Source organism: Choloepus didactylus, chromosome 23 (genome assembly GCF_015220235.1).
Source record: "Choloepus didactylus isolate mChoDid1 chromosome 23, mChoDid1.pri, whole genome shotgun sequence".
NCBI lineage: Eukaryota > Metazoa > Chordata > Mammalia > Pilosa > Megalonychidae > Choloepus > Choloepus didactylus.
Genome location: NC_051329.1, coordinates 11,330,271 through 11,357,859, shown reverse-complemented (window position 1 = coordinate 11,357,859; position 27,589 = coordinate 11,330,271). Strand labels below are relative to the sequence as shown.

General features: G+C 39.0%; 1 protein-coding gene across 1 annotated transcript in view; it reads left to right on the top strand.

Annotated features, from left to right (window-relative positions):
* The window catches only part of LOC119519206 (BRCA1 associated protein), a 31,461-nt gene extending 5,125 nt beyond the window's left edge, over positions 1-26,336 (top strand). The window contains exons 5-12 of the mRNA XM_037816756.1: positions 6,195-6,308; positions 7,954-8,102; positions 12,027-12,102; positions 12,421-12,559; positions 12,962-13,071; positions 15,342-15,431; positions 22,042-22,145; positions 23,954-26,336. Of these exons, the coding sequence (XP_037672684.1) occupies positions 6,195-6,308; positions 7,954-8,102; positions 12,027-12,102; positions 12,421-12,559; positions 12,962-13,071; positions 15,342-15,431; positions 22,042-22,145; positions 23,954-24,317 (1,146 nt within the window). The 3' untranslated portion in view covers positions 24,318-26,336. The remainder of the gene's footprint in view (positions 1-6,194; positions 6,309-7,953; positions 8,103-12,026; positions 12,103-12,420; positions 12,560-12,961; positions 13,072-15,341; positions 15,432-22,041; positions 22,146-23,953) is intronic.
* The last annotated feature ends 1,253 nt before the right edge of the window (positions 26,337-27,589 follow it).

The following is a 27,589-nucleotide window of genomic DNA, read 5'->3' as shown; positions in this document are numbered from 1 at the left end:
ATGAATATAAAAATGAAATAAATTTTAGGAATTAACCAGGTATCAACAGAGCTATTTTATCCTTAGGTTTCATCAGAATTTCATTAGGTTTTGAAATGTGACTTTGTCAAAAATTATTTCTCTCTCATCTCACTGACAAACAGCCTTCCTAAATTTGCCCAGATAAATAGTTCTAATCTGCCGATTAACAAAGAAATGGGTGCGCCTTCAGGATCTTTAGCCATTGCCTCCCTGACTGGTCACCAAGATTTGTGGGTGAAAGGGAACATATGACACAGGTTACACATGCCACCTATTCCTTTCTCTTTACCAAAATCCAGAATACAAAATTGACAGCGCTGCAGCCATTCATTAGTCATGGGGAAGAAGTTAAGAGAGTGGGAACTGGATTATATGTGTACCTGCTCCATGGGCCCCAGAGAAAGGACCTTTAGTGAGGAGCTCCACACAGTTGTTCCCTTTAACCTTTAGAGAGTGCACTAACATGGAGGGAAACATTTAAAATCTGGATTTCAGCTATCCTGTAGACTTAGACTATACAAGTATATTGACTGCTATGCACCATTTACTGTGCTAAGTGCTTGAGATGCATTATCTCATTTAGTCCTTGCTGCAACCCGATGAGGTAGACAGATACTGTTGTCCCTGTTTTACAGATGAGAAAACTAACTGCAGAGGGAAGTTAGTGATTTGCCCAGGACCACACAGCTAGAAATAATGACTGAGTTGGGATTTGCTCCTCACTTGTAATCGCTAGGAGGTAATCCTCTTCTAGTAGGAGTGGGATGAAGGTGTGAGGAAGGGAAGAGAGTCAGTGTTCTCAAGACATTCTTTAACAGCAGCACTTAATTGTTAAGTTTCTCCTTAGCAATTTAGTACACCTAGGGTGAGCAAGTAACACACAGGAAAAGTCACATAGATTAGGAGAAAACATGTTTAAGGACATACTAGACTTTTAAAATTGTCAAAAGTCTGATAAACCCATGACACTGACTTGTGCTACAAACCCACAAACTTCCCTGTAGCAAATGCTGCCCCTTGGTAATAAGCAGATAATACTGTGGATATTTTCTGTTACTGTTAATAGGTTTTCATTGTACATCTGCACATTCTCTCTGCCTCTCTCTTTTGACCAGGTGCAGGTTACTCAAACTGATGGATGTTTCTTGAGACTATGAAACAGCTTGCTGCATGCTCTTCTTCATGAGGATAGAACCCTTGACTTTGGCATCATGTGTTTTATTATTTATGCTAATCCTGGATTGTAGGGTCTGGGTCTAAGACTTAGCAACATTCTCCTGGTGTAAGACTTGAACTTGTTAAATTAATAATGGGCCACAATGAGAGCCACTGACTCAAAAGCTACCGCCTGCTGAGCACTTATTAGATGCCAGGCCCTGTGCTAAGTGCTTGTCCTGCATTGTCTCCTTGTATCCTCTCAACATTGCCCTGAAGTAGGAAACTGTAAGGCCCAGAGAAGTCATTTGTTGAAGCTACAGCGCTAATAAATGTCAGAGCTAGGATACAAACACAGGTAGCCCGACTCCATAGTCTGAGCAGCTAACCATACACTTATTCCTTTCTTTTTCTCACCTGAGAATTTTTAATAAGGAGTAACAGTTCCCCTCTATATTTTTTATAATTGTTTTCATTTCTGTTGGCCATTGCTTTGTGCTGGAAGTCTTACAAAGTTGTGCTTTCAAAGTTACACTGTGACCTTTCAGGAAACTTGGTCTTTGGGTAAGGAATTTTTAATTCATCAGGATACATGAAAGCAGGGAATGTTCAGTTTTGTAGTTCTTCAGGACAAAAAAAGGACAGATAACTTGTCGGTAGAGTATGTTGGCTCATTTTCACTTGCCTGCTTAGGACTGGCTAAGAGACCCTTCTTTTGAGAAGCAAAAATATGTTCTCAATAATAGAATCAATCACTGACAGCGAAGAAACCTTGAGCATAATGGATTTTTCTTTTTCTCAGTTTATTCTGAGGGGAAAAAAAGGGACCAGAGGAAAACAAAAGCTGGGTTTCTTTAAATTGTCAGTTCTACACAACACAAACATTTTAAATGAAAGAATTGTTTCTTCTGTGTGTTTTTCAGTTAGCTTTAGGCTTTTGTTTTGTCCATTTCAGTGGTGGGGTGAAGTAGGAATCGGGTGTTTTATTCCCTACTCTCTTCCTAGTGCATAGCACAGTCCTGGCGCATCCTGGGTGCTCAGTAAATATTTGAACGAATGGTTACGTTTCCAATACCCAGAAGTTTAAAGACGAAAGCAGTGTTTGGGGGATCTCAACTGTTTATAAATGTTTTCATTTCAAAAAAAAAAAAGTACATTTCTCTGGCGTAGATGAACAATTCCCCCAAGAAAGCAATACTTTATCTGTTGTTGAGTGTCACAAACCTTGTCCCTTCCTCTGAAGAGGTTCGGTTGCTTGGCGAGCATTTCAGAGTTGAGGGGGCTGAGGAGGGATCCGCCCTCCCCTGACAGCTGCAGCACCCTCCTCCGCTGGCGCCGAGGCCCTGGCCGCCCTCGCTTCCAGGCAGTCGCTTCCCTCAGTCTGTGAATCCGTGAGCTCACTGTGCTGCTTACTCATCCACAAGCATTTCAGGAAAAGGCCATTGCTCTTGAAAAATGGGAGAAGCCATTTTAGGTTGTCCATTTTTTTTGTATTAAAAAGATTTACTATCCAACAACAGACTTTTTTTTTTTTTTTAATCATCATTTTATTGAGATATATTCACATACCACGCAGTCATACAAAACAAATCGTACTTTCGATTGTTTACAGTACCATTACATAGTTGTACATTCATCACCTAAATCAATCCCTGACACCTTCATTAGCACCCACAAAAATAACAAGAATAATAATTAGAGTGAAAAAGAGCAATTGAAGTAAAAGAGAACACTAGGTACCTTTGTCTGTTTGTTTGCTTCCCCTGTTTTTCTACTCATCCATCCATAAACTAGACAAAGTGGAGTGTGGTCCTTATGGCTTTTCCAATCCCATTGTCACCCCTCATAAGCTACATTTTTATACAACTGTCTTCGAGATTCATGGGTTCTGGGTTGTAGTTTGATAGTTTCAGGTATCCACCACCAGCTACCCCAATTCTTTAGAACCTAAAAAGGGTTGTCTAAAGTGTGCGTAAGAGTGCCCTCCAGAGTGACCTCTCGGCTCGTTTTGGAATCTCTCTGCCACTGAAGCTTATTTCATTTCCTTTCACATCCCCCTTTTGGTCAAGAAGATGTTCTCCGTCCCACAATGCCGGGTCTACATTCCTCCCCGGGAGTCATATTCCACGTTGCCAGGGAGATTCACTCCCCTGGGTGTCTGATCCCACGTAGCGGGGAGGGCAGTGATTTCACCTTTCAAGTTGGCTTAGCCAGAGAGAGAGGGCCACATCTGAGCAACAAAGAGGCATTCAGGAGGAGACTCTTAGGCACAAATATAGGGAGGCCTAGCCTCTCCTTTGCAGCAACCGTCTTCCCAAGGGTAAAACTTATGGTAGAGGGCTCAACCCATCAAACCACCAGTCCCCTATGTCTGTGGTCATGTTAGCAACCATGGAGGTGGGTTAGGCGAATACCCCTGCACTCTCCACAGGCTCCTCAAGGGGGCACTACATCTTTTTTTTTTTCCTTGTTTTTCTTTCTTTCTTTTTTTTTTTTTTAACTTTCCCTTCTTTTTTAAATCAACTGTATGAAAAAAAAAGTTAAAAAGAAAACAAACATACAATAAAAGAACATTTCATAGAGACCATAACAAGGGAGTAAGAAAAAGACAACTAACCTAAGATAACTGCTTAACTTCCAACATGTTCCTACTTTACCCCAAGAAAGTTACATAATATAGCAACATTTCTGTGAACTTGTTCCTACTATATCCATCAGAATTTAACAGACCATAGTCATTTCTGGGCATCCCCAGAACGTTAAATAGCTTATCTGTTCTTCTTGGATTATTGTTCCCCCTTCCTTAATTGCTCTCTACTGCTAGTTCCCCTACATTCTACATTATAAACCATTTGTTTTACATTTTTCAAAGTTCACATTAGTGGTAGCATATAATATTTCTCTTTTTGTGCCTGGCTTATTTCGCTCAGCATTATGTCTTCAAGGTTCATCCATGTTGTCATATGTTTCACGAGGTCGTTCCTTCTTACTGCCACGTAGTATTCCATCGTGTGTATATACCACATTTTATTTATCCACTCATCTGAACAACAGACTTTTAATATTTTGATGAAATAGTGTAACCAACACAAAGATTGTTTGCTGAAGGAAAGATCCCCTTCCTCCACTGCCACCACTTCCCCCAAAAAGAAACTGCTTTTCAATTGATCACCCTTCCTCAGCTGCTTGGTTCATTTGGTCGTCTTAGAAAAGCATAAATAAGCAAGAATTTACATGAATTACATCATCAGAGTGGAATTAAAAGCTGCTGAAGAAAGCTATGGCTGCTGTGAGATTCAGAAGCCCTATAAGGGTAGAGAAGCAGGACTAGTTTTGCCTGGTACAACCTTGAATCTCTTCCTAGAGATTGATAATGGAACAATTCCTTTTGCAGACTCCCCCGAGAAATAGTCTGTCTACCTTGGTAGAGCCCAAGCACATGGCTTCTTATGTTTGGGATAATCTGAGTGCTAGTGAAATCCAGAGAAGCCTTAGCCTCTCAGCTCCTTCTAAAAAGCTGAGTTTAAACACTGGAATCTTCTCCTTGTTGCTTTTATGAGGGCTAGACTAGGAGCATTGATTGTTCCCGTGTCTGTGCTCACAAATGCTCTCACGTGCCTTTGTAGCTTTGCTTAAAAGAGACCGTTTCCCCATATTCCATCAGTCTTCCACTCAAAAGGAACGAGACTGGTTCATCCTGGACCTTTTGACCTTGGCTGAGAATTTTGCTTTTGGTATTAGACACTAGGTTGTTGTCTAAAATCTCCTGATGGAATCCTTATCTACCTCTCATGTATCATTATTATTTGGTTTATTGAAGCGAAAGAGTTGGCTTTTACTCCATGCCAGTTCCGCTGGTCTTTTTTTTCTGGTGTAGATGCTGTTTTTTGTTTTTTGTTTTTTGTTTTTAAAAAAAGAGCCTTTCTGGAAATGAAATAAGCTTCAGTGGCAGAGAGATTCCAAAAGGAGCTGAGAGGTCACTCTGGTGGGCACTCTTATGCACGATATAGACAACCTTTTTAGGTTCTAATGAATTGGGGTAGCTGGTGGTAGATACCTGAAACTATCAAACTACAACCCAGAACCCATGAATCTTGAAGACAATTGTATAAAAATGTGGCTTATGAGGGGAACAGTGGGATTGGGGGGGGCCATGGGGATCACACTCCCCTTTGTCTGGTTTGTGGATGGATGAGTGGAAAGGTGGGGGAAGGAAACAAACAAACACACAGACAGACAAGGGCGCCCAGTGTTCTTTTTTACTTTAGTTGCTCTTTTTCACTTTAATTATTATTCTGGTTATTTTTGTGTGTGTGGTAATGAGGGTGTCGGGGATTGATTTTGGTGATGAATGTACAACTATGTAATGGTACTGTGAACAATCGAATGTATGATTTGTTTTGTATGACTGCGTGGTATGTGAATATATCTCAATAAAATGAATATTTAAAAAAGTAGTTTTTAAGACTTTAAATAGCAGTTGTGTGTTTACCTCACTAAGTATATTTTGGTTAAATTCTTTTAGAGTTCTTGATTTATTAAAATATCTAAAATTAAAAAAAGAGCCTTTCTACAGCAATCATCAGTTATGATTTGATTCTAAGCGTTGCAAAAGCGAGTGTTTATTTTGCAGCTGCTGTGAAAATGCTGACTAGAGCAAAAAAAAAACAACAAAAAAAAAAACAAAAGAACTGATATCCAGGGAAATGTTGACTGTTGCTGGTTGAATATTAAAATTGTACTAGCTGTCAACTTACTGCATGTCAGTACCTTCTGCCAGTTCAAGTAAAAACTATAACGTAGCTGAGGAAACATTTTGAAAGTGTAGGATATTGACTGAGGAGCTCGATTAGCCTATGAACCTGCTTTGGTAGATGTTACTTTTAGTGGTTTTCTCTCTTCAGTATAATTTTTAAATGCTGATGAGGAGAATAATTAAAGCCGAGCATCTTGAATATAAAGCAAGTTTTAAGAATATCTCTCTCATTATTTTTCCTTTTCTCCGTTCGTGTACGTAGGCTGATGCAGACAGTTTTTATATGGCATGCAATGGCCGCCAGTTTAACTCAATAGAAGACGATGTTTGCCAGCTCGTCTATGTGGAAAGGGCTGAAGTGCTGAAATCTGAAGATGTAAGTGCGAATAGTTTTTATATTTGATATAAATATATTAAAATGGTATATAATTCAGTCTGTGGAAATGTTCGGAAAAGGTGTATTCATCGAGACAGAAAGTAGATTAGTGGTTTCTAGAGACTGGGAGAAAGAAGAAGGGAGACTGACTGCTGATGGGTATGGGGTTTCTTTTTGGGATAATAGAAATGTTTTAAAATTAGATAGGGTGATGATTGGACAACTATGTAAATATTTTAAAAACCACTGGAGTTTATATTTTTAAATAGTGAATTTTATCTTAATGAAAAAATTACAAAGAAAATGTTTCCAAAAAAAGATATTATCTGTGTTCTTGAAATGAGCATTTAGCTGTTCCAGATCACTGAAACATCACCTGAGCCAAAAATAAGTTACTGTTTTTGTTTTAAATATTAACCCTTAATCTCCTTCCTGATTCTTGATTCTGTTTTTGATAGCAACTTGTGATTATTTTGAGCTGCCGCCCTCCTTGACAGCCTTTCCTACAACATGTGATCACTTGAATCATTTTTTGTGGCAGATTCTACTGTTATATATTCAGATTTTCTTTTTTTGAAAATGGACTTAGAGCTCTTTTTAACCTTGAATTCAGCTTGATGCAAATGAGTCTGACTAGACTGTTCTTTCATTAGAGTAGATCAAATAAAATTTGATAAGTGATAAAATTGGGCTTCCCTTGTACCAGGCACTGCACCATGCCTTTCTAAATGAACTTGATCTCTTAAGAGACTTCTGGAAGTATCTACTCTTCAGGGGAGTTGAACGCGATTTTTCTCAACTTACCCTTAAATGTATGCCTTCTCACCTTCACTGCAGTAATTCCTACTTGTCTTTGAGGTATTGGTCTCCAGTGAGACATTGTGCTCTTAGGGATGCCTTTCCTGACCACCTAGAGCAGATCATGCCCCTTGTTTCACACTCTAATGTAGCTTCCTACACTTTTTCTTGATAGCACTTAGGACTCTCAGTAATTATATTTTTTCTGTTTGAGTTTTGTCTGTCCCTAAGCTCTGTGAAGGTTGGGGCTGACTCTTGATTTTTCTTTTTTGTTTGTTTGTTTTTTGTTTGTTTGTTTTTTGCCCTTACTGAATCTGGTTTGCTCACCATTGTTCCACACCTGAAACGGTGCTGGCACAGAGCAAGGACTGAACAAAATCAGTGTTGTTGATACTTTTCTCACTAACTAGAAAGTGTTGTTGTAATTTACTCTGTGGAAACTTTCAAATCCATTCCTATTCTGTGGCTTTTGTTCCTTTTTGTTCTATGATAGTCATAGATGTTTAGAGTTAGAGCTAGGAAGGAGTCTGGTAACATGTTAAATTATCTGTTAAGGTTTTGGCAGCAGTCTCCCCTCCTAGAATGTCAACTGGAGGGCAGGGATTGGTGTTTGTTTTGTCCAAGACTATGTCTCCAGTGCCTCGCACAGGGCCAGGAATATTACAGAAGGCTCTCAATCAGAATTTGTTGAATGAAAATCTTACCAATTTAAATGATCTAGTGAGAGTAATAATGTTGATTATTACTACCTTGCCAGAAGTCAAACAACAACAGGAAAACTATTGTTTACCAAAAAAAGAGAGCTGGTGGCTGAAGAGTGCGGCTTATGCAAGCTGTTTCCCTGTAGGGTGCCAGCCTTCCCGTGATGGACCTAACTGAGCTCCCCAAGTGCACGGTGTGTCTGGAGCGCATGGATGAGTCGGTGAATGGCATCCTCACCACGCTATGTAACCACAGCTTCCACAGCCAGTGTCTGCAGCGCTGGGACGATACCACGTAAGTGCAGAGGCTCAGCATCCCCTATATCAGAGCCCATCATTACCTTTTCCCAGAGTTAAAAATGGCTACCACACAACATAGTGAATATGATTAATCTCACTGAACAGTACGCATGGGAGTGGTTGAGATGGAAAAGTTTATGTTGTAATATATTCGCACAATGATAAAAAAGAAAGAAAGAGCAAGTAAAAAGACAGTGACAATTAAAGGGAATACATGATGCTGGGCAGTATCTAACAAAGGAGGAAACGAGGCTCAAAAGGATGTTATTAGGATATATGAAAAATTGGAATATAGACTGTAAGCTTTATATCAATGCTAAATTTTTTGAATTTGATAACTGCACTTAAGGTAGATACATAAATGATAATCCTTGTTCTTAGGAAATGTGCAAGGCAGTATTAAGTGTTCAAGGGGCAAGATGTGTACAACCTACACTCAAATGTTCATAAACTGGATAGATAAATTGATAGATTGATGGATAGATAGCTAGAATGATGTGGCAAATGTGGCAGAATGTTAAAATTGATGGATTTGGGTATCCGAGGGGATAGGAATATGTTGGAATTCTCTATGTGGGGTTTGTATTATTTTATAACTGTCCTGTAAGTTTGAAAATGTTTCAAAATAAAGTTTAAAATTAAAAAAAAAATGGCCATCATCAAAAATGAACCATTTCATGTGTTCGAGTTTATAAACCTGGGCACATGGAAGGGTATTCCTGTTTTCTTCTTCCCTTTCGTCACTTCACATAGGGATCAGCTTTCTCCCAAGTCCTTTTTAGTGCAGTCACTCTGAATTCTTGTGGAGCTTCCCAAAGGAGTATCAGTCGTTCTTTCCTCCCAAGAGCCAGACAATAAAAAAGAAAATAAAGAGTAAAGCTTAGCCTTGAGGTTCTTATGCTAAAACCAATTCAAGGTCCAAAATCTCATTTATCGTCTATACTTGGTGTCTGCCAGTTAAGTTGACTTTCTCATCAGCCGGGCTACGGCAGCCTAACATTTTAGCTTGTCATGTATTGCTGGCCCAGTGACCAGTAGTAATGACGGTCACCAAGTAGGAGGCACACACCTGCAGTGCTGTGTTTCCCAATTCAGCAGAGGCAATAATGTATTTGTAGGGTGACACTGCCACAGAGAACTGAGGCATAGCCTGTACCTTTGTACCTTTTTTTTTTTTTTAATCAAGGGTGGTTGCTCCTTTTAGAAGCTGCACTGTGAGACTTAGCTAGAAAAGTAGAAACCTCATGGGTTTCACATTACAGAGGGGAAGAAGGAGAATCAAATAATCTCATAACTAAATGTGAAATCACAGCATGACAGATGTTATGAGGGAGTACTGTGCAGCATCATGACCGGAGAACTGGAACCCTCCACAGCAAGAGTGCCTGAGAAGTGGCCTTGGATCTGAGGGCTGAGGATGAGTGGGAGTTAGCCAGGTAGAGAGTGGGACCCGGGAGAAGGCAGTGGGAGGGAGGGGGCAACACACGTGAGAGGGGAAGGTCACATCCCAAAGCCAAAAGTTATGAGGGGTGCAAGTCCACAGGAATCTGTTTTCTACCCATGGATGGGCCGGTAGCTAGAAGAAGAATGCCAGCAGGGGCTTGGCCTGGCTTGTTTGTTGCTGTGCCCCTTCTACTTAGTCTGAGCTTTGGTGCGTAGTAGGAGCTCAGTAAATATTGCTGAACAGATAAATAAATACTGGGTTTTATGGAGCGTGCTTATTTAGCTGGACAAGAATCTTTGTCCCTGCCAATCCAGTGTCACCTTTGGTATAGATTAACTGTCATAGAGCCATAGCACATTAAAGTCAGTAGTTTCCTCAGAGACTATCTTGGCCAACATCCTCATTTGACAGAGGAGGAAACTGTGGCTCAGAGAGGTGAGGATTAGCATGCTGAAAGCGTCAGGGCCAGAGAGCGGCATTACTGAAACTAGACTTCAACTCGCCATATCGTGCCCTGCACCAGATGCTCCGGGTGTGACAGATGGCATCTGCTCTCAGAAACACACAGTTCATTTAGCAAGTGGGTTTTGAACCTTGGTATAGGCTGAGTACAAGGCTAGCTGTGCCGAGAGGGAAGAGTCAAAGGCGGACCCTCCTCGGGGTAGTTCATTCTATGAAGGGAGCTTATACATACACATAAACGCATATGATTCGAGGTGGAGACCGGAGAAGAAATAGAGGACTCCCCCAAATGGAGGCTGTTAGGAAGGGTTGCAGCAGGAGGCAGCATCTGTACTGATGGGTGGTGGTTTGACCTGTTAATCAAAGAGCTAAGTATTTACAGGTTAGAATTGGGGACCTGAGACAGATTATTCATCTTGTTTCATATCTGGTTATTCCTAAGGTGTTTTTACTCCCATCTACCCAATCCCCATTTCCCAGAGTTAAATCATTCAAAATGAACCCTGTCTACTCAAGGCCATTCTTAACAAGTTGGAAATAAAATCTTAAGTAAATTTTACCAAATTAAAATAAAACTGTCAATGTACTTCCTGAAATACACATGGCGTCTTATCACACTATGATCATCTACAAGAAGATATTTCAGGGAAGTACATTCTGGAGGGTTTCCCCAAAATCTGCTAGGGAAAATAAGATAAAAACTCAAAATTGTTTTTGGAGGGGAAGGCAAGAAGAATTTAATAAAATATTGATTATGTTTAATAGACAATTCAATGAAGCAGTATGTAATAGAGCGGTAATTGTATAGTAGAAGTAAGTTCATTTTTGTATTTTTTCCCCTTCATTTTTCTTTTTTATTCTCAGAAATGGATTTCTATTTCGGAAAGGTCATTCTCCACAATGTGGAGAATTATATTTTGTAATTAGTTTGTTGTTTCTCATCCAGCCCACTACCACAGCCACCACACAGACCAGTGTGAGGCATAAAGCAAGTTTCTACCTTCAACAAGACTGCTCGCTGCCCATCAGCTACCATTTTTATTTCTTTTAAGTTTTTTTTTTTTCCCCCGTTTTCTCTTTTTATATTAATGACAGACAGACTGGATCCTTTAGCCTTCGTATAGGAAACACGGATAGAGCCTCCTTATCTGTGACAAAAAATCGTAGTGTTCTTCCTGCTCATTTCCTTTTCTCAGTTTTATTTATTCAATTGGGTAACAAATTAAACTAATCCTGGTAGTACCTTGAGCATTCTTTTTTCTAGATGCCAATTCAGTTAACTTCAATTCTTTAATTATGACACACTTTGTATTGTTTTTGCTCATCTGACAAAAATATTCATGTCTGGTCCTTAGCATTACTTTTTCTTGAGTACAATAGAAAAGAGTTAATGAATTTTTTGCAAAGCTGTTTTTCTTAGCTTTTCTAAGTCAGAACTTGAGCTCTGATAGCACTAGTGTATCTTCTTGTAGATGGTGTTCATGGTGTGATAAAATGCCATGTGTGTTTCAGGAAGTACATTGACAGTTTTATTTTAATTTGGTAAAATTTACTTAAGATTTTATTTCCAACTCTTTAAGAATGGCCTTGAGTAGACAGGGTTCATTTTGAATGATTTAATGCTGGGAAATGGGGATAGGGTAGATGGGAGTAAAAACACTTAAGGAATAATCAGATATGAAACGAGATTAATAATCTGTCTCAGGTCCCCAATTCTAACCTGTAAATATTTAGCTCTTTGATTATCTAAGCTTTAGATAGGATAATGGGAAAGGGTAGGAGGCAGATTAAGCTTTCTCCCCTTTTCTCTAATTTATCAGGCTTTGGACTTTTTCATTTTGCTTGAATATGACTTGAAAATTTTTGCATTTTGAATGATGTCCTTAGTTATGATAAACTTAAAAATAGTATATAAGAGAGGAGGGTTATAAAATTCAAGTTTTGACTTTTAGGTTCCTTAACAGCTGTCTTTTATATTTAATCTGTGCCATTATCTTTTGGTGTCTTGGGTAGGTGTCCCGTTTGCCGATACTGTCAAACGCCAGAACCAGTAGAAGAAAATAAATGTTTTGAGTGTGGTGTTCAGGAAGTAAGTAATGGTGCAAGAAAAGAATAATGAACACAGTGTCAGTTGTCTGGGATTTTCTTCTGCCCTTCTATGGCTTAAAGCCTTTTAAAATTTTTTTGAGACTGATTTTTTTTCTTTTTATCTTGGATTAGACTAGAAATGTGAATAGGCAAATTATTTTACTTCTAAGCAAAGCACTTTATGCTTTTTATGCTTTTATTCTTTGTTCTTTTAAAAGGCCTAGATTTTATTGATAAATTGCAAAAAATTTCTCGCTCCTTAGAAATCAAAGAGAGAAATGATATTTAACTAATTAAGATACTACCTTCTTCTTGGCAGAACCTTTGGATTTGTTTAATATGTGGCCACATAGGATGTGGACGGTATGTAAGTCGACATGCTTATAAGCACTTTGAGGAGACCCAGCACACATATGCCATGCAGCTCACCAACCATCGAGTCTGGGACTATGCTGGAGGTGAACACTGCTCTTATCTTCCCCTTTGGAGTCACTCTGCATGGAAACTTGTCCTTCAGAACTCTTCCACTTGCCCTTACAGTTTGAAATGTCATCTTCCTGACAGCTTTTGCAACCTTGGATTCTCAAGGTGCCCCTGAAGGCACTATTTCCCAGGAATGGCTTGAATTGCCATTTTAAAGAGAGCTCATACTTTCACTCTTGCTCTCTCACTTTCTTTAAAATTCAAGTGATTTAACCCACTTTTAGAGCAATACTGCCAAGGCATTTAATTTACATTTGTAAAAAAAATTTTCTCAGAGTTAAAGCATCCTTTTCATTCTAAAAGTTTTATTCTAAAAGTTAAAGATCCTTTTCATTCTAAAGAAACAAACTTTGGTTGACTCTTTTTTTTTTCTTTAGATAATTATGTACATCGACTGGTTGCAAGTAAAACAGATGGAAAAATAGTACAGTATGAATGTGAGGGGGATACTTGCCAGGAAGAGAAAATAGATGCCTTACAGTTAGAGGTAAGATACTTTAGTTACCACTCAGTACCTGTATCTACTGCTTTTTACTGTTCTAACTCGAAAGGTTGTTTGGGCTTTTAATTTAGCCATGTACCATGCATGTTAACTTTGAAGGTTGTACCATTACTCTGAATGATTATTAAAATATTTTTATTCTGTCTGTTTTTCTCCTTTGAAACTTTAAATTTCATTGTACCTTATTTTCATTGTGATGTTCCTAGTTGTCTCAAGATCAGTATTGAGGTTGTCCTCTGTAGCTGCAAGAAAACTGGAAGTTAAGTTGGCATCACAGGAGCAATTAGAAACTGAGCACGCTGTCAGGATGAAGAAAACCCAATAGCATCTTTGTATGCCTGAGAAGCTTTTTCTTATGTTTTGGGCTGCCAGTGTATGAATTAGAGGCTTATATGCTCAAAGCCATTTTTTGGGTATTCATATACTTCAAGAAACAACGTAATTTTGTTTCTTTACACAATCTGATTTTTCTCCATAACAGTATATCCCGTCTACTATAAAAGCAATATAGTATAGATTTTGTGTTAATGAAGGGAAGATGTAACACAAGTCCTGTTTTGTATAAATTTCCAACAAGTTTATTTTACTACAAATACCTTAACTTTGGGAGGAAATGGACATTTGAAAACTTGACCATCTAAGGACTCTTAAAGGTCTGATGGATTCATAAAATGGCCTAAAATAAATCTGATGTTGTTACCATTAATGAATTATTGATGTGAAAAAAATCAAACACTTTACATTAAGTTTCTAGAATAAGTAACTCTTCCATATTAGCTGTAAGTATATACATGTATTATTTTTTGATTCAACAATTGTCTATTGAGGTCTACTTACTGTATTAGTTTCCTGGGACTGCCATAATAAAGTACCACATACTGGGTGGTTTAAAACAACAGAAATTTATTCTCTCGCAGTTCTGGAGGCCAGAAGTCCAAAATCAAGGTGTTAGCAGGGCTGCTCTCTCTCCCAGTCTCTGGAGCAGGATCCTTACTTACCTCTTCCAGGTCCTGGTGGCCCCAGGCCTCCCTGGCTGTGACAGCAGAACTCCAGTCTCTGCCTCTTGTCTTCACATGACCATTTTCCCTCTGTATCTGGGTCTCTGTGTCCAAATATCCCCCTTAATTTAGTGCCCACTCTAATCTATTATGACTTCATCTTAACTAGTTACAGATGCAAAGACCCTATATCCAGCTAAAGTCACATTCACAGATACTGGGGTTTAGGACTTAAACATTTCTTTAGGGGACACTGTTCAACCCACAACAGCTGCTGTCTATCAGCTACTGTTCCCAGTGCTGGGGACACAGCATTGAACAAACCTGGTAAAATCCCTGCCCTCAGGGAGTGTACATTCCAGTGCACACTCATTCTCCCAATTATTCTTTCTATGTTGCACTTTGAGTTCCTTCTCTAGCCAAAAACATGTTCATATCTCTTTTAGTCTTCCAGAATCATCTTTCCAAAATGCACGTGATCTTGCCACTACAGTATTTGAGTCCTCTTTGCCCACATTTCTCGACATAAAGTTTTCTACAGTTTGGTTCCAGCTTATCTCCCTAGTCTTCTCTTTCGATACCTTACCCATCAGCCTCACTTGTTCATCTCTGAAGAGATCCTGAACATTCACAGCTTGTATCTTGGGCCAGGAATTCTTTCTGGAATCAGATCTTTCCTTTTGATCTGTCTCATCCTCCTGTCTATCAAGAACCCTTTCAAATCTCATCTTCTCTCAGAAGTCTTACGGGACCATACTATCATAAGCCATCTGTCCCTTCCCTATAGTTACACAGCACCATTAATGGAGCATGTGCTAGGCCCTGGGGGTACAGAGTCAGGGATATACCCCTCACTTGCAAGGAGTTCACAGTCCAGTCAAGACGACAGACTGGTCAACCAGTGATTGACTGCTAGGATCATGGGAGCTGAGAAGGGACACTTAACCCAGGGACTGGGAGGAACAGGGACAGCTTTCCTGGAGTAGACAGATGAGTTGGTTTAAGTTAACACTCAGTTATAATCATTGTGGTAATTTGTAAAATCTGCTTTTTTTTTTTTTTTGTCTGTCTCTCCATATCTCCCCATCTCTGTCTGGCCCCTGACTCAATGTTTGTTGAGGAGTGTAACAAGGTATAATGTATACCTGAAGACAACTCTTATCCTTACTTTTCTATAGTTCATTAAAGATTAGGTTTTAATTGAATTTTAGAGACTGACAACAGTGATGTTTTGGTGTTTATTCTTTACGTTTCTAGTATTCATATTTACTAACAAGCCAGCTGGAATCTCAACGGATCTACTGGGAGAACAAGATAGTTCGGATAGAGAAAGACACAGCAGAGGAAGTAAGTCTCTCTTTGCTTTGGTGATGGTGCTGAAATGCCACATGCAGGGCAATCTGATGTGGAGGGTACAGGAAGGCAGAGTACATGGAAAAGGGTTACTGGACTCCTCTCTTCTCAGTCTGATACTCAGGTAGGGAACTGTTTGCCTCTTAAAAAAAAAAAACTGATTGGGAGGTTGGGGGGGTAGGCTGGATTTGTATATTTGTTTGTTCATTTTTTAACCTCAGTCAGGTTTTTTAGTGCGTTATGCAATTCCATTTAAAAAAATGGAAGTATATGCATAGAGTTTGTAATTTGAGTCAGCCAGCCGATTTATCTTGGGAACAGCTGCTTCTTGGAGCTCCATATGGGCTGCTGAGGCAACACGATGATGCTGAGCCATTCTAAATTGTAAGACTAAAATTGGGCAGAGGTGCTGAGGCTTCAGCAGACATCCTGGTGCCTTAACAAAATCCTTTTATTTTGCCATTCATTACTCCAACATATAAAAGAGAAAAGTGCTGTGACTTTGGTAGAAGCCCGAGTGGAGGACCCAGAGCTCTAGCTGCTTGGTATTCCTCTTGTCCCCAACATGCCAAGGAACCTTTAGCATTCCAAAGAAGATGGTTTGAGAACCAGTGAGCTAGAAAATCCTCCAAGGGTTTGTGTACCACTTGGATTTTAGGGACTTGGCGGCAGTGTCTAATTCTTAACACCAGCTTTAAATGATTTTAGTTAAAAGTTCTTGATGAAATTCTTATAAGAACCTTCCAAGCAATGGATTTGCTTTTCCAGAGGTGCTCACGGCCACTTGATTTACTCATCTGAATAGGGCTTGATTGGAGTGTGCATGGGGAAGCACGTGCCTCCCGATGGTGCCACTTGATGGCAGCTTATGAACTCACAGGACAGGAGTATTGGCATCTCCACCACTTTTTCTGTGGGAGACAGCAGCTTGACCACCTGCAAGTGCTTCCTGCAAACCCTTGAGAGCCAAATTCAGATTCTCTCTGCCGTTTGAGATCTTGAGGATTAACTGCAGTCACGAAGACAAGCCAGTGAAAAGCAAGTCAAGGGGCAGGGAAACTAAAAACTGGGAAACTCCTATTTCCTTTTCGGAAACATGGAAGCAAAAGCAGCCCTAAATAAAAAGCTTTAAATACTTGAAAGGATGTTTTTGTTTTCTGATAACAAATGATGTTTATTCACAAGTGAATGGATTATGCAAACTTTTTTCCTGCCACAAGAGTACTTTTGACCAGTTCTCTGTCCCTTAGCACCTCCTGCAACAGCACATGTTCAGGGAGAAGCCATAATCCTCCATACCCCAACCTGGGGCTCTGTCTGACAGATTCCTGTTCGTGGGTCTCATTGGGGGATAGGGAGTGAATGAAGATGGAAATTCATTGTGGATTTCAATTATAGTACTATTCTTGTCCCATGATGCTTTAGGGAGTACAGTTATTATGAGGTGTGAGCAGAGACCTGTCCAGAAGATGAGGCTCTTACCCACCTGAAGGTTCTTAGTCTTCATGGGACAATGTACGAGAAGCACATAGTAGGCAGTCAGTACTGGGGAATTCCCCCAAGATGGAGCTTCTCTTTGGACCTCTAGCTCTACTGTAAATCCATATTTTCCATCTGTGGGCTGTGAAATGAGTCTGATGTGTCACAAATGGTATTTTTATTAAATAGGGTAGGTGTAAAATATCAGTGTATCACATTTAATATTGTTTTATGAAACTTTTTTTAATTATTTATGTAATTTAATTTTTAATATATATTTAATTATATATACACACACACAAACATAACACATACACACACTAAAGTATGTATATGGCCGTGTACTGGGTATTTCTTACTGTGAGCTGATGGTCAGAATGTTTTGTTTTCTTTTGTTTTGTTTCACCTGTAGTCTATCATGGATCTGGCATACAGTAGGTGTTCAGGAAATATTTATTGAATGAATTGAAGCAAAACTTAGAGAAGTGGAGTGTCAGGTGTCTTAGGATTTAATTTCTTCATTTTTTTTTCCTCATTGTTTTAATTGTAGAATATAACATATGTACATAAAAGTGCAATTTAACAAGTAGTTAGCAAATTCAAAGAATATTATAGGTTACAATTCCACAGTTTCAGTTATTTCCTTAATATGAAATATAACATATATACAAAAAGGTAGTGTCTTTCAAATTTTGATTCAACAAGTAGACATATAGGAAATTTCCAAAGTTATTATCAGTCATAGTACCATAGTTTCATTATTTCCTTATTGCAAAATACAACATATACACAAAAGGGTATAGTTTCAAGTTAGAATTTAACAAGTAGCTATAGAACAAATTTCAAAGAATGTTATGGGTTACAGTTCCACCATTTCAGTTCTTTCCTTCTAGCTCTTCTAATACCCTAGCAACTAAGAAAAGGCAAATTACGTAAAGATTCAGTATTCATAATTCTTTGTTAAATTCTATCTTGTCCGTTGCTACCCTTCCCTCTAGTTTAATCACTTTCACGATTTTCAGGGATGTCTAGGCAGTGACCACCCTAACTTATTCATGTTGAAAAGGGGTGTCAATTTTATGAGCAAAGGGGAAATATCTGGTTGATGCTTCTGAAGAGGCTATTGCCTCTGGGTTTTAGGACTTAGCTGGCACAGGAGCACTCTGAAGGATTTAAGTTTAACAGTCGTCACCCCTTTCCATTATACCTTTGAATTCACTATCATTAACATATCTGAATGTATTAGATTATCATACTCCCTCACTAGCTACTGTCTATCACTAGGTCCCCAATATACTTACAAGACACTGATTTTGCATTGTTCATATAGTTCATAGAAGTGGTAACATGCAGTATCTCTCCTTTTGTGTCTGAGTTATTTCACTCAGAATTATATCTTCAGAGTTCATCCATGTTGCCATATGTTTCAAAACCTTGTTGCTTCTTACTGCTGCATAGTATTCTATCATATGTATATACCACATTTTGTTTATCCACTCATCTGTTGAGGGACACTTGGATTATTTCCATCTTTTGGCAACTGAACAATGCTGCTGTGAACATCAGTGTACAAATGTCTGTTTGTGTCAGTGCTTTCAAGTCTTCAGGGTATATACCAAGGAGTGGAATTGCCGGATCATAGGGTAATTCAATGTCTAGTTTTCTGAGAAACTGCCAGACTGACTTCCAGAGTGGCTGAACCATTATACAGTCCCATCAACAATGAATAAGAGTTCCAGTTTCTCTGCGTCCTCTCCAGCATTTGTAGTTTCCTGTTTGTCCAAAGACAGCCAGTCTTATTGATGTGAGATGATATCTCATTGTGGTCTTGATTGGCACCTCCCTAATTGCTAGTCATGTGTTTTTTAGCCATTTGTATTTCTTCTTTGGAGAAGTGTCTTTTCTTATCTTTTGCCCGTTTTATCATTGGGCTATTTGTGCTTTTGTTGTTGAGTTGTAGGATTTCTTTACATATGCAAGATATTAGTCTCTTATCAGATACATAGTTTCCAAATATTTTCTTCCATTGCATTGGCAGCCTCTTTACCTTTTTGACAGATTCCTTTGAGGTACAGAAACTTCTGATTTTGAGGCATTCCCATTTATCTATTTTTTCTTTCATTGCTTGTGTTTTGGGTGTAAGGTCTAAAAAGCAACCTCCTCATACTAGGTCTTGAAGATGTTTCCCTACATTATCTTCTAGGAGTTTGATGGTACTGTCTCTACATTGAGGTCTTTGGTCTTCTTTGTGTTAATTTTTGTGTAGGGTGTGAGGTAGGGGTCCTCTTTCATTCTTTTGGTTATGGCTATCCAGCTCTCCCAGCCCCATTTGTTGAAGAGAATGTTCTGTCCCAGTTCAGTGGATTTGGGGGCCTTATCAAAACTCAACTGACTGTATATCTGGGGGTCTGTTTCTGAACTCTGAATTCAGTTCCGTTGATCAATATGTCTATGTTCATGGCTATTTTAACCACTGTAGCTTTATAGTAGGCTTCAGAGTCTGGAAGTATAATTCCTCCCTCTTTGTTCTTCTTTTTTAAGCTGTTTTTGGCATCTTTTCTTTCCAAATAAATTTGATAACTAGCTTTTCCAAGTCTGCAAAGTAGCTTGTTGGAATTTGGATTGGGATTGCATTGAATCTGTAGATCAGTTTGGGTACAGAAATGTTTTTGAAATGACTAATTTAAATCATTGTAATGTTTGTCCATAGCAATATTTAAAATATTTTTAGAATTATTTGGTAGTTTTCTTCCTGATTTAAATTTGTTTGTCTTATGTTTCTTTACTGACCAAATCATAATAATTTCTGTCCTTCCCTAAAAAATCAGAAGACATGGTGAAAATGTCAAAATGTCTACTGGACTCTTATTTTTAAAGCGATATTAAAGAGTAACCTGCCAAACTAGAGTTAGAGTAATTTTAAAGCTATTTTTATTTTTGTGATAGAAACTTTTAGAAATCTCCCTTTAATTACCTATTCTTCCAACTTATGAAGTTTACTATAAAGTTAATTTCTACAAAGCAACCATTTTCTTCTTTAAAAAATATCAGTGTTATTCTCAAAAACATTGAGGACTAACAATTTAGTCGGCCAAGCCTTTGATCTTGGGGCTTGCCCTTATGAAGCTTGTTACTGCAAAGGACAGAGAGGCTAAGCCTACCTATAATTGTGCCTAAGAGTCTCCCCCAGAGAACCTCTTTGTTGCTCAGATGTGGCCCTCTCTCTCTCTAAGCTCACTCGGCAGGTAAACTCACGGCCTTCCCCCAACGTGGGACATGACTCCCAGGGGTGTAAATCTCGCTGGCAATGCAGGAACATAACTCTGGGGAATGGATCTGGACCTGGCATTGTGGGATTGAGAAAATCTTCTTGACCAAAAGGGGGAAGCAAAATGAAACAAAATAAGGTTTCAGTGGCTGAGAGATCTCAAATGACTTCGAGAGGTCACTCTGAAGGACATTCTTATATGCTATATAGATATCCCTTTTTAGGTTTTAGTGCATTGGAATAGCTAGAAGGAAATACCTGAAACTGTCTAACTGCATCTCAGTAGCCTTGATTCTTGAAGACGATTTTATAACTATGTAGCTTACGTGGTGTGAAAGTGTGATTGTGAAAACCTTGTGGCTCACACTGCCTTTATCTAGGGTATGCATAGATGAGTAGAAAAATAGGGACAAAAACTAAATGAAAAAATAGGGTGAGATGGGGGGATGGAATGATTTGGGTGTTCTTTTTTACTTTTATTTTTTCTTATTTGCATTCTTTTTGGAGTAATGAAAATGTTCAAAAATTGATTGTGGTGATGAATGCACAACTATATGATGAAACTATGACCAATTGATTGTACACCATGTATGGTGTGTGAATATATCTCAATAAAACTGAATTAAAAAAAAAAAGAGTAGCAGTGCTCTTCAAGAACTGCCAGTACATGTGGAAAATATTTTAAAAGCAAGGGTTAAAAGTGGCCTTTTGCCTGGCACAATGGATGTTGCCTGCAGCACAAACACGATCACTTCTGAGAGCTTAGATCTTGCCTGGCGGTCATTTTTCCTTTGCTGTAGAGCTTTGACCTACAGTATATACAAAGGTTTAGGACTCTGCCTTGGACCTAGACTTGTGTTTCGGTCCTGGATGTACCACACTCTAACTGGGTGACCTTGGACATATTCCCTAACCTTTCTGTTTAAAAAAGCCTCAGGTTCTATAAAAAAATTGACATACCTAATTCATAGGGTGGTTAAGAGGAATACATGAGATACTGCTTATGAAATACCAGGCTAATGCCTGGGCCATAGGATTTAACTGCTCAGTCACTTTCAGCTCTTAATGTTACTGCCTCATGGTTCACCCAGCTTCACTATCTCACCTTCCCACCTAATCTTTTCTCCAGTATCCTCAGACCGTTGGAGCTGAGGCGTTTCCCAGGACCATGGATCTTGGTACCCCTTTAACCTGAGTAAATCCATCGTTTACCTGGTAGATATCAGCATATTCTTCATCAGAGTTGCTGCCTTCTTACCCATAATACACCGTCTAAAAATCCCTTATGTTTTTAAGACAATATATTAATTAGTTCTCTGTATATTGCCTTTGTAAATAAACTCAATAAAACAAAGACTGCTTATATTCCATATGACTTCATGCTACATGAAAAAATTAATAGTTTGAGAAAAACAACTAGAATCAGCTGTCCTCAGTTTCTTAGATTACCAATGAATAATGACTTTTGGAATGTAATCTCCAGAGGCAAAAAAGCAGTGACTTTTCAGCTGTTGGGTTAGCAATGGCAGGCTCTGGTCAGGCCTCAGACAAGCCTTCTCCTGCTCTAGTGCCAGCATTTTCGCTTGACATTCAACAACTCCTGATTGTTCATCATGGAATAGAGGTAGTAGCAAAAACAGGATTTCTCAAAAATTTTATTCCTAGTACAGAAATTCTTCCAAATGATTGTCTTATCTTTTCTAAGTTTGGTTTGTCAAAGTTAGATAATTGAAAAAAAAAATTTTATAAAAATAGCCCCATATATGTTAAATTTCACAATTTAAAAAAAAAGTAGCCCCAGAGATCACAGAAGTGTGCCTTTGTGCAGTGAGTCTGATTTATTCTTTGTTCTTTCAGATTAACAACATGAAGACCAAATTTAAAGAAACAATTGAGAAATGTGATAATTTGGAGCACAGACTAAATGATCTCCTAAAAGAAAAGCAGTCTGTGGAAAGAAAGTAGGTATAATTGGTCAGTTCTTTAACTTAGCTATTTCACTGTCCAGGATCTATAAACAGATAATTTCCTTCATCCCTTTGGAAACAACCTCATTTTCAGGTGTTTGCATCACCAGATTTTCAGGGATCTCCCTAGATACGGAGCAAACTTTAAAAATGAGGTGTTTCATCCCAGGTGGATGCCATGTGGAATGCAGTGCCCTCTCCTGATGTCTTTGTGCTTATGGGTGTGTTCAAATATCTTCCATTTTTGCCTGTAGAAAGCAATTCCTTTAGCCTGGAGCCTGCAGCTCCTCTTGGCCATGGTGGCTGAGGACTGGCGATTATGAAAGAGACTGTATCTAAGCTGCAGCTGTCCTATACTGGGGCCTTAGGCAGGAATGAAAGGACATAGGTGTTGACTGTGGAGCAGAGCACTCATTAACGGCATGGCAAGCACAGACCCACTGCTGTTATTTGGGAAAATAGTTGCTGATGATTGAAACTACCTTTCTGGTTTAACTTTACCCACAAAGATAATTGGATTTTTACCTCCATACAAATGGATGAAAAATGAATTTAATTGGGATAATTGTAAAGTTGCAGAGAGAGTGCAGAGTTCCCTTATACTGTTCACCCAGTTTCCCCCATTGTTAAGTTTTTTTTTTTTTAAACTGTTGCAAAAAAAATTAATAGAAACAAAATTTTTAAATTCTCTTACGCTTGGACTATGTTAAGGAGTTAAAGTTAAAACTGAGAGTTCTCTTTCACTCCTCAGATCCTGTTATCTAGAGGTAACCATTATTAACAGACGTAGTTTGGTATTTATCCTTCCAAATCTTTTTCTGTTTACGTGAACATCTCACAGACACTATGGTGTTATTTTTTGGTAAAGTAATATACGCAGGGTGATATACTGTTTTCCTTGGGATTGTTTCATATTGGCACATATAGATCTATCCTGGTCTTCGTAACCGCTACATAGTATTCCATTGTATGGCTGGACAATGATACTTCTAACCAGTTCTCTTGAAGTGGACATTTAGGTTGTCTTGGGTCTTACACTGCTATAAACAAGGTTGCAACGAGCATCTTTTTCTCTGGGTCTTTTCACATGGCCTGAGTGTGTCTACTGTATGGGATAAATTCCTAAAACTAGAATAGCTGTGTCAGAGAACATGTGGATTTTTTAAATTTGTTTATAGATATTGACAATTTGACTTCCAAAAAGTCTGTACCAGTTCCCAGAGTGCTAGTGTATGGGAGTGCCTCTTTAACCATGGCATTCTGACAGATGAATAGTGGTATCTCAGGTGGTGTTTTAATTTGTAATTCTTTACTTAGAAGTAAGGTTGAGCATTGCTAAGAGGCACTCCCGGCTCTTGAAAACTCTTTGTGTAGAATAAGCTCCTTTCTTTCTTCTCCAGCAAATGCAGTGAGGTCAGAGCACTTGACTCTCCAAGAATGTCACTTTTCCTCATAACTTATCATAGCTATCATTTCTAAGGCACCTATTGAACCACTGACTACAAAACAGGGAAGCAGTAGAAACTTTACCATGAATCACACAGTACAATTTCTGCTATCGAAAAATTTCTGATATGTAAAAAAAAAATGGTCTTGGAGCTATGCTTGGGTTAACTAAAGCAAAATTCTTGCTTTATGTGGCTGATTGTAACAGCAGCAAAGCAGCCTTCCTCACTATAGGAGGGAGAAGTCTGCCTTAAATGGATTCTGAGGTCACGCCTCATCTGTTCAATCCCAGAGCAGAAAACCGACTGTGTCAGCAAATGAAAGACGTGCTTTTGTCTTCCTTTGTTTTGCAAAAGGTGCACTCAGCTAAACACGAAAGTGGCCAAACTTACCACAGAGCTCAAAGAGGAGCAGGAAATGAACAAATGCTTGCGAGCCAACCAAGTCCTCCTGCAGAATAAGCTGAAGGAGGAGGAGAGGGTGTTGAAGGAGACCTGTGACCAAAAAGATATGCAGATCACCGAGATCCAGGAGCAGCTGCGTGATGTCATGTTCTACCTGGAAACGCAGCAGAAGATTAACCACCTGCCTGCTGAGACCCGGCAGGAAATCCAGGAGGGACAGATCAACATTGCCATGGCATCCGCAGCGAGCCCTGCCTCTTCCGGAGGCAGCGGGAAGCTGCCTTCCAGAAAGGGCCGCAGCAAGAGGGGCAAGTGACCTTCAGAGAAACATGTCCCTGAGACTGTTGTCCCTGGCACCGAGGCAGAGTGCTGGGACCTACCGCTAAATGTGAGAGCACCCTCTAAATAAGTACATCAAGTGAGGATCGAGTCACAGTTGTTTGGATCTTTTATTTCCTAGTGTGTCGTTTAATGAATGTAGAGGCTTGATGACTAGGAGAGCTGATGGAAATGGGCAGTGGCTGCTTTTTCAACCATAATAGTTCACTAACCTCAGACATTCTAATGACCATTTTGCCTTCCGACTTAGATTCCCCAACTCTGTTGTGCATTTTTCTGTGTATTTATTGAATTGGTATATTTGACCCTCGGTTCTGGGGTTGGTTCAAGACGTTAACTTTTTTTCTTTGTTACCTCAAAGGTAATGTTACCTAGCATGAGACCATCAAACCTCTGAGGTCATAGCAGCTGCTTTAAAGAGAGGGTCCCATTGGCTACTGAGGATTTATGAAAACTCCCTAGCATTAGTCTCATGTAATTGTCATCCACCCCTTCCTCTGGGGAATCAAAGAATTTGTTTCAATGTTATATGAAAAGAGGCTGGGCCTGTAAACAAGGCACTGGCTTGTCACCAGCAGCCATCTCTTCCTGCTCCAGGGCTAGCCAGGAAAAACACACAACCCAAGGCAGGATTAGGAGACCAAGTGTAGGAAAAATGGTGGCATCACCACTTTACTTTTGGTGATTCCACACCTTATTGTGAACCTCAAATAAGAAGGCGGCTTAATGGTTGCCTCAAGACTCAGTTCTCAAGAGTGGATTACCTACCATCTAGCAGGAATAAGGGGGCAGATTTATCATCCACGTGAAAATGTAGAGTGAGGCCTCTGACTAGCCGATCGTGTAGTTTGCTGGGATCAGTATTTTTTGAATGTTTACAAAAGATTGGGCTGCATTTTCAGGGTGTGGCTAGAGGGAGCTTGGGCAGATTTTCAGTTATGCTTTCAAGATATACCAAAGGGTGTTTCTAAATCTGAAAATCAGAATTTAAACAGAGCCCCTTTAAAATTTTCATGTAATGCTTGTTGTGGCCCAATAGAGGGGCTCTGTACCATAAACATCAAGTAATTTGTAATAAACAGTAATTGAACAAAATTAAAGTAAGACCTGGGTTAGAATTTTGCTTCAAGAAGATGTGACAAGATGCACTGTTAAATGATGGATTTTTTTCCTTCCTCATAATTAGCCAAAGTTTTCAAATTATCATATTTTGGAATTGTTTTTTGGTCTGAAATGAGGCCTCATCCCCTTTGACCTGAATGTCTTAACAGGTCAACTGTATCATTAATCACCAACCATTTTTGTGGGATGTGCTGCAGCATTTCCTGAATACCCTTACTTGTAACTTTGCAAAATGAATGTACTCACACATTCTCAGTTTTTACTTAGGGCAGGCCAACTCTGTAAGTTCCCCTTGGACTTAGATACAGATACCTTAAAGCAAGAGTGGAAATGTAAATCATAACCTAATTCTCTTTCCTATAGAGATTCTATTTTATTTAAAATCTATTTTTACACTAGTTAGAATCCTGCTTTTTTGGCCGAGTACTTGTCTTGCATGTCTGACCTTGCAGAAGCTGGGGTGGATTGTAGCATACTAATTAAGAGAATTAGAAGTGGTTTACAAAGCTTAGCTGGCTCCTCCGTTCTCTATGATCGCCTCCATCAAGCAGCCATGGCACCAGCTGGGAGAGCGGCGGTTTTTAGCCCAGGTGGGATAAATGCTTTGAAAGGCTGTGCTCAGAGGAATGAGCAAATAGGCAAATGTTTCCAATTTACATGAAGGTTAAAAAAAAAAATCCAGAAAAAAAAAATCTTATCAAGATATGTAAAGAATATGTTTTTTTTAAATCAAAGAGTCATGTGTTTTGAATTTGAGAAAATTACGTAAACTAGGAGCTGTTAGTGTTTTGTTCTGGATGGAAATGAACCACTCAACATATCCATACTACGTTGAACGATGAAACTGCATTAAAATAACCAAACTTTGAAATTATTCTGCGCCATGTGAAATTTGTTTCTCTCTGATTGACTTCTGCTTGGGAGCTTGTAGCTAGTAATCAAAGAAAATATCAATGGCCTGAATTTCAAAAGAAGCATAAAAACCCTTCGGCATTAGAGTGAGCAGCTGGATTATTCATCTAGTGGCCTCTTTGCCCCAACTTCCCAAATTAATAAAAAGTAGCAGGAAAAAAAAGTAGGGAAATTATCTTGAGTTTGGAGCTCACATAGGGGAAGATCCAGATTGCTTGTGCAAATGAAAAGCAATCAATTTAAAAACCCGAGACTTTTTCCCAGTCTCTACCAAGCTGGGACTGTTTTAGTTTTGGAAACTGTCACAAATATGACTTGTTAGAATAGTTGGGTAATATATTTTGAAATGCTTTCAAACTTGCAGGACAAATACAAAAATTATACAGACCTCATACAGAGAACTCCAAAATACCCCTACCCTGCCCCACCGCATCCCCAGATATTCAGATCTGCCAATTTTAATGTTTTGCAGCATTTGCTCTGTTGCCTGCCTGCCTATCTATTTATAAATCCATCTCCTAAACACTTCAGTACAGGTTGTTTACATCATGCTCCTTGAACATGTAATCCTGCCATGCACATCTAAGAACAAGGATATTCACTTATGTAACCACCTTAAGTGTGGTTATCAAGTTAGAGATGTAACATTGACATAAAGCTTATAATTTATATTCCAATTTTTTCATATGTCCCAATAATGTTCTTTTGAGCCTTTTCTCCTCCTTTGCTAGACCCCATCCAGAATCATGTATTACATTTCCTTGTCATTGTCCCTTTAGTTGCTCTTTTTTTATATATATTGTGGGAACATATATACAACATAAACTTTCTCATCTCAACCACTCCTAAGGATGACATTCAGTGGGATTCATCACATTCACAATATTGCCATATCCTCCCATTTCCCCAACAGAAACCCTACACCAATCATGCATTAACTCCTCATTCCCCCTGCCCTTACCTCTGGCAACCTGTACTCTAATTTCTGTCTCTGTGAGCTTGCATATTCTCCAGTATTTTCTTTGTAGTTACCTATGGGGCTTAAATTTAACATTCTAAATCTATAGCAATCCTGTTTGCTTTGATACCAACTTAACTTTAATAGTATGTTCCTAAACCCCTCCATCCCCCCACCTTTATAGAGTTCTTGTTAGAAATTACATGTTCATACATTATGAGTCCAAAACCAGTGATTTATCATTACAATTTAGGCAT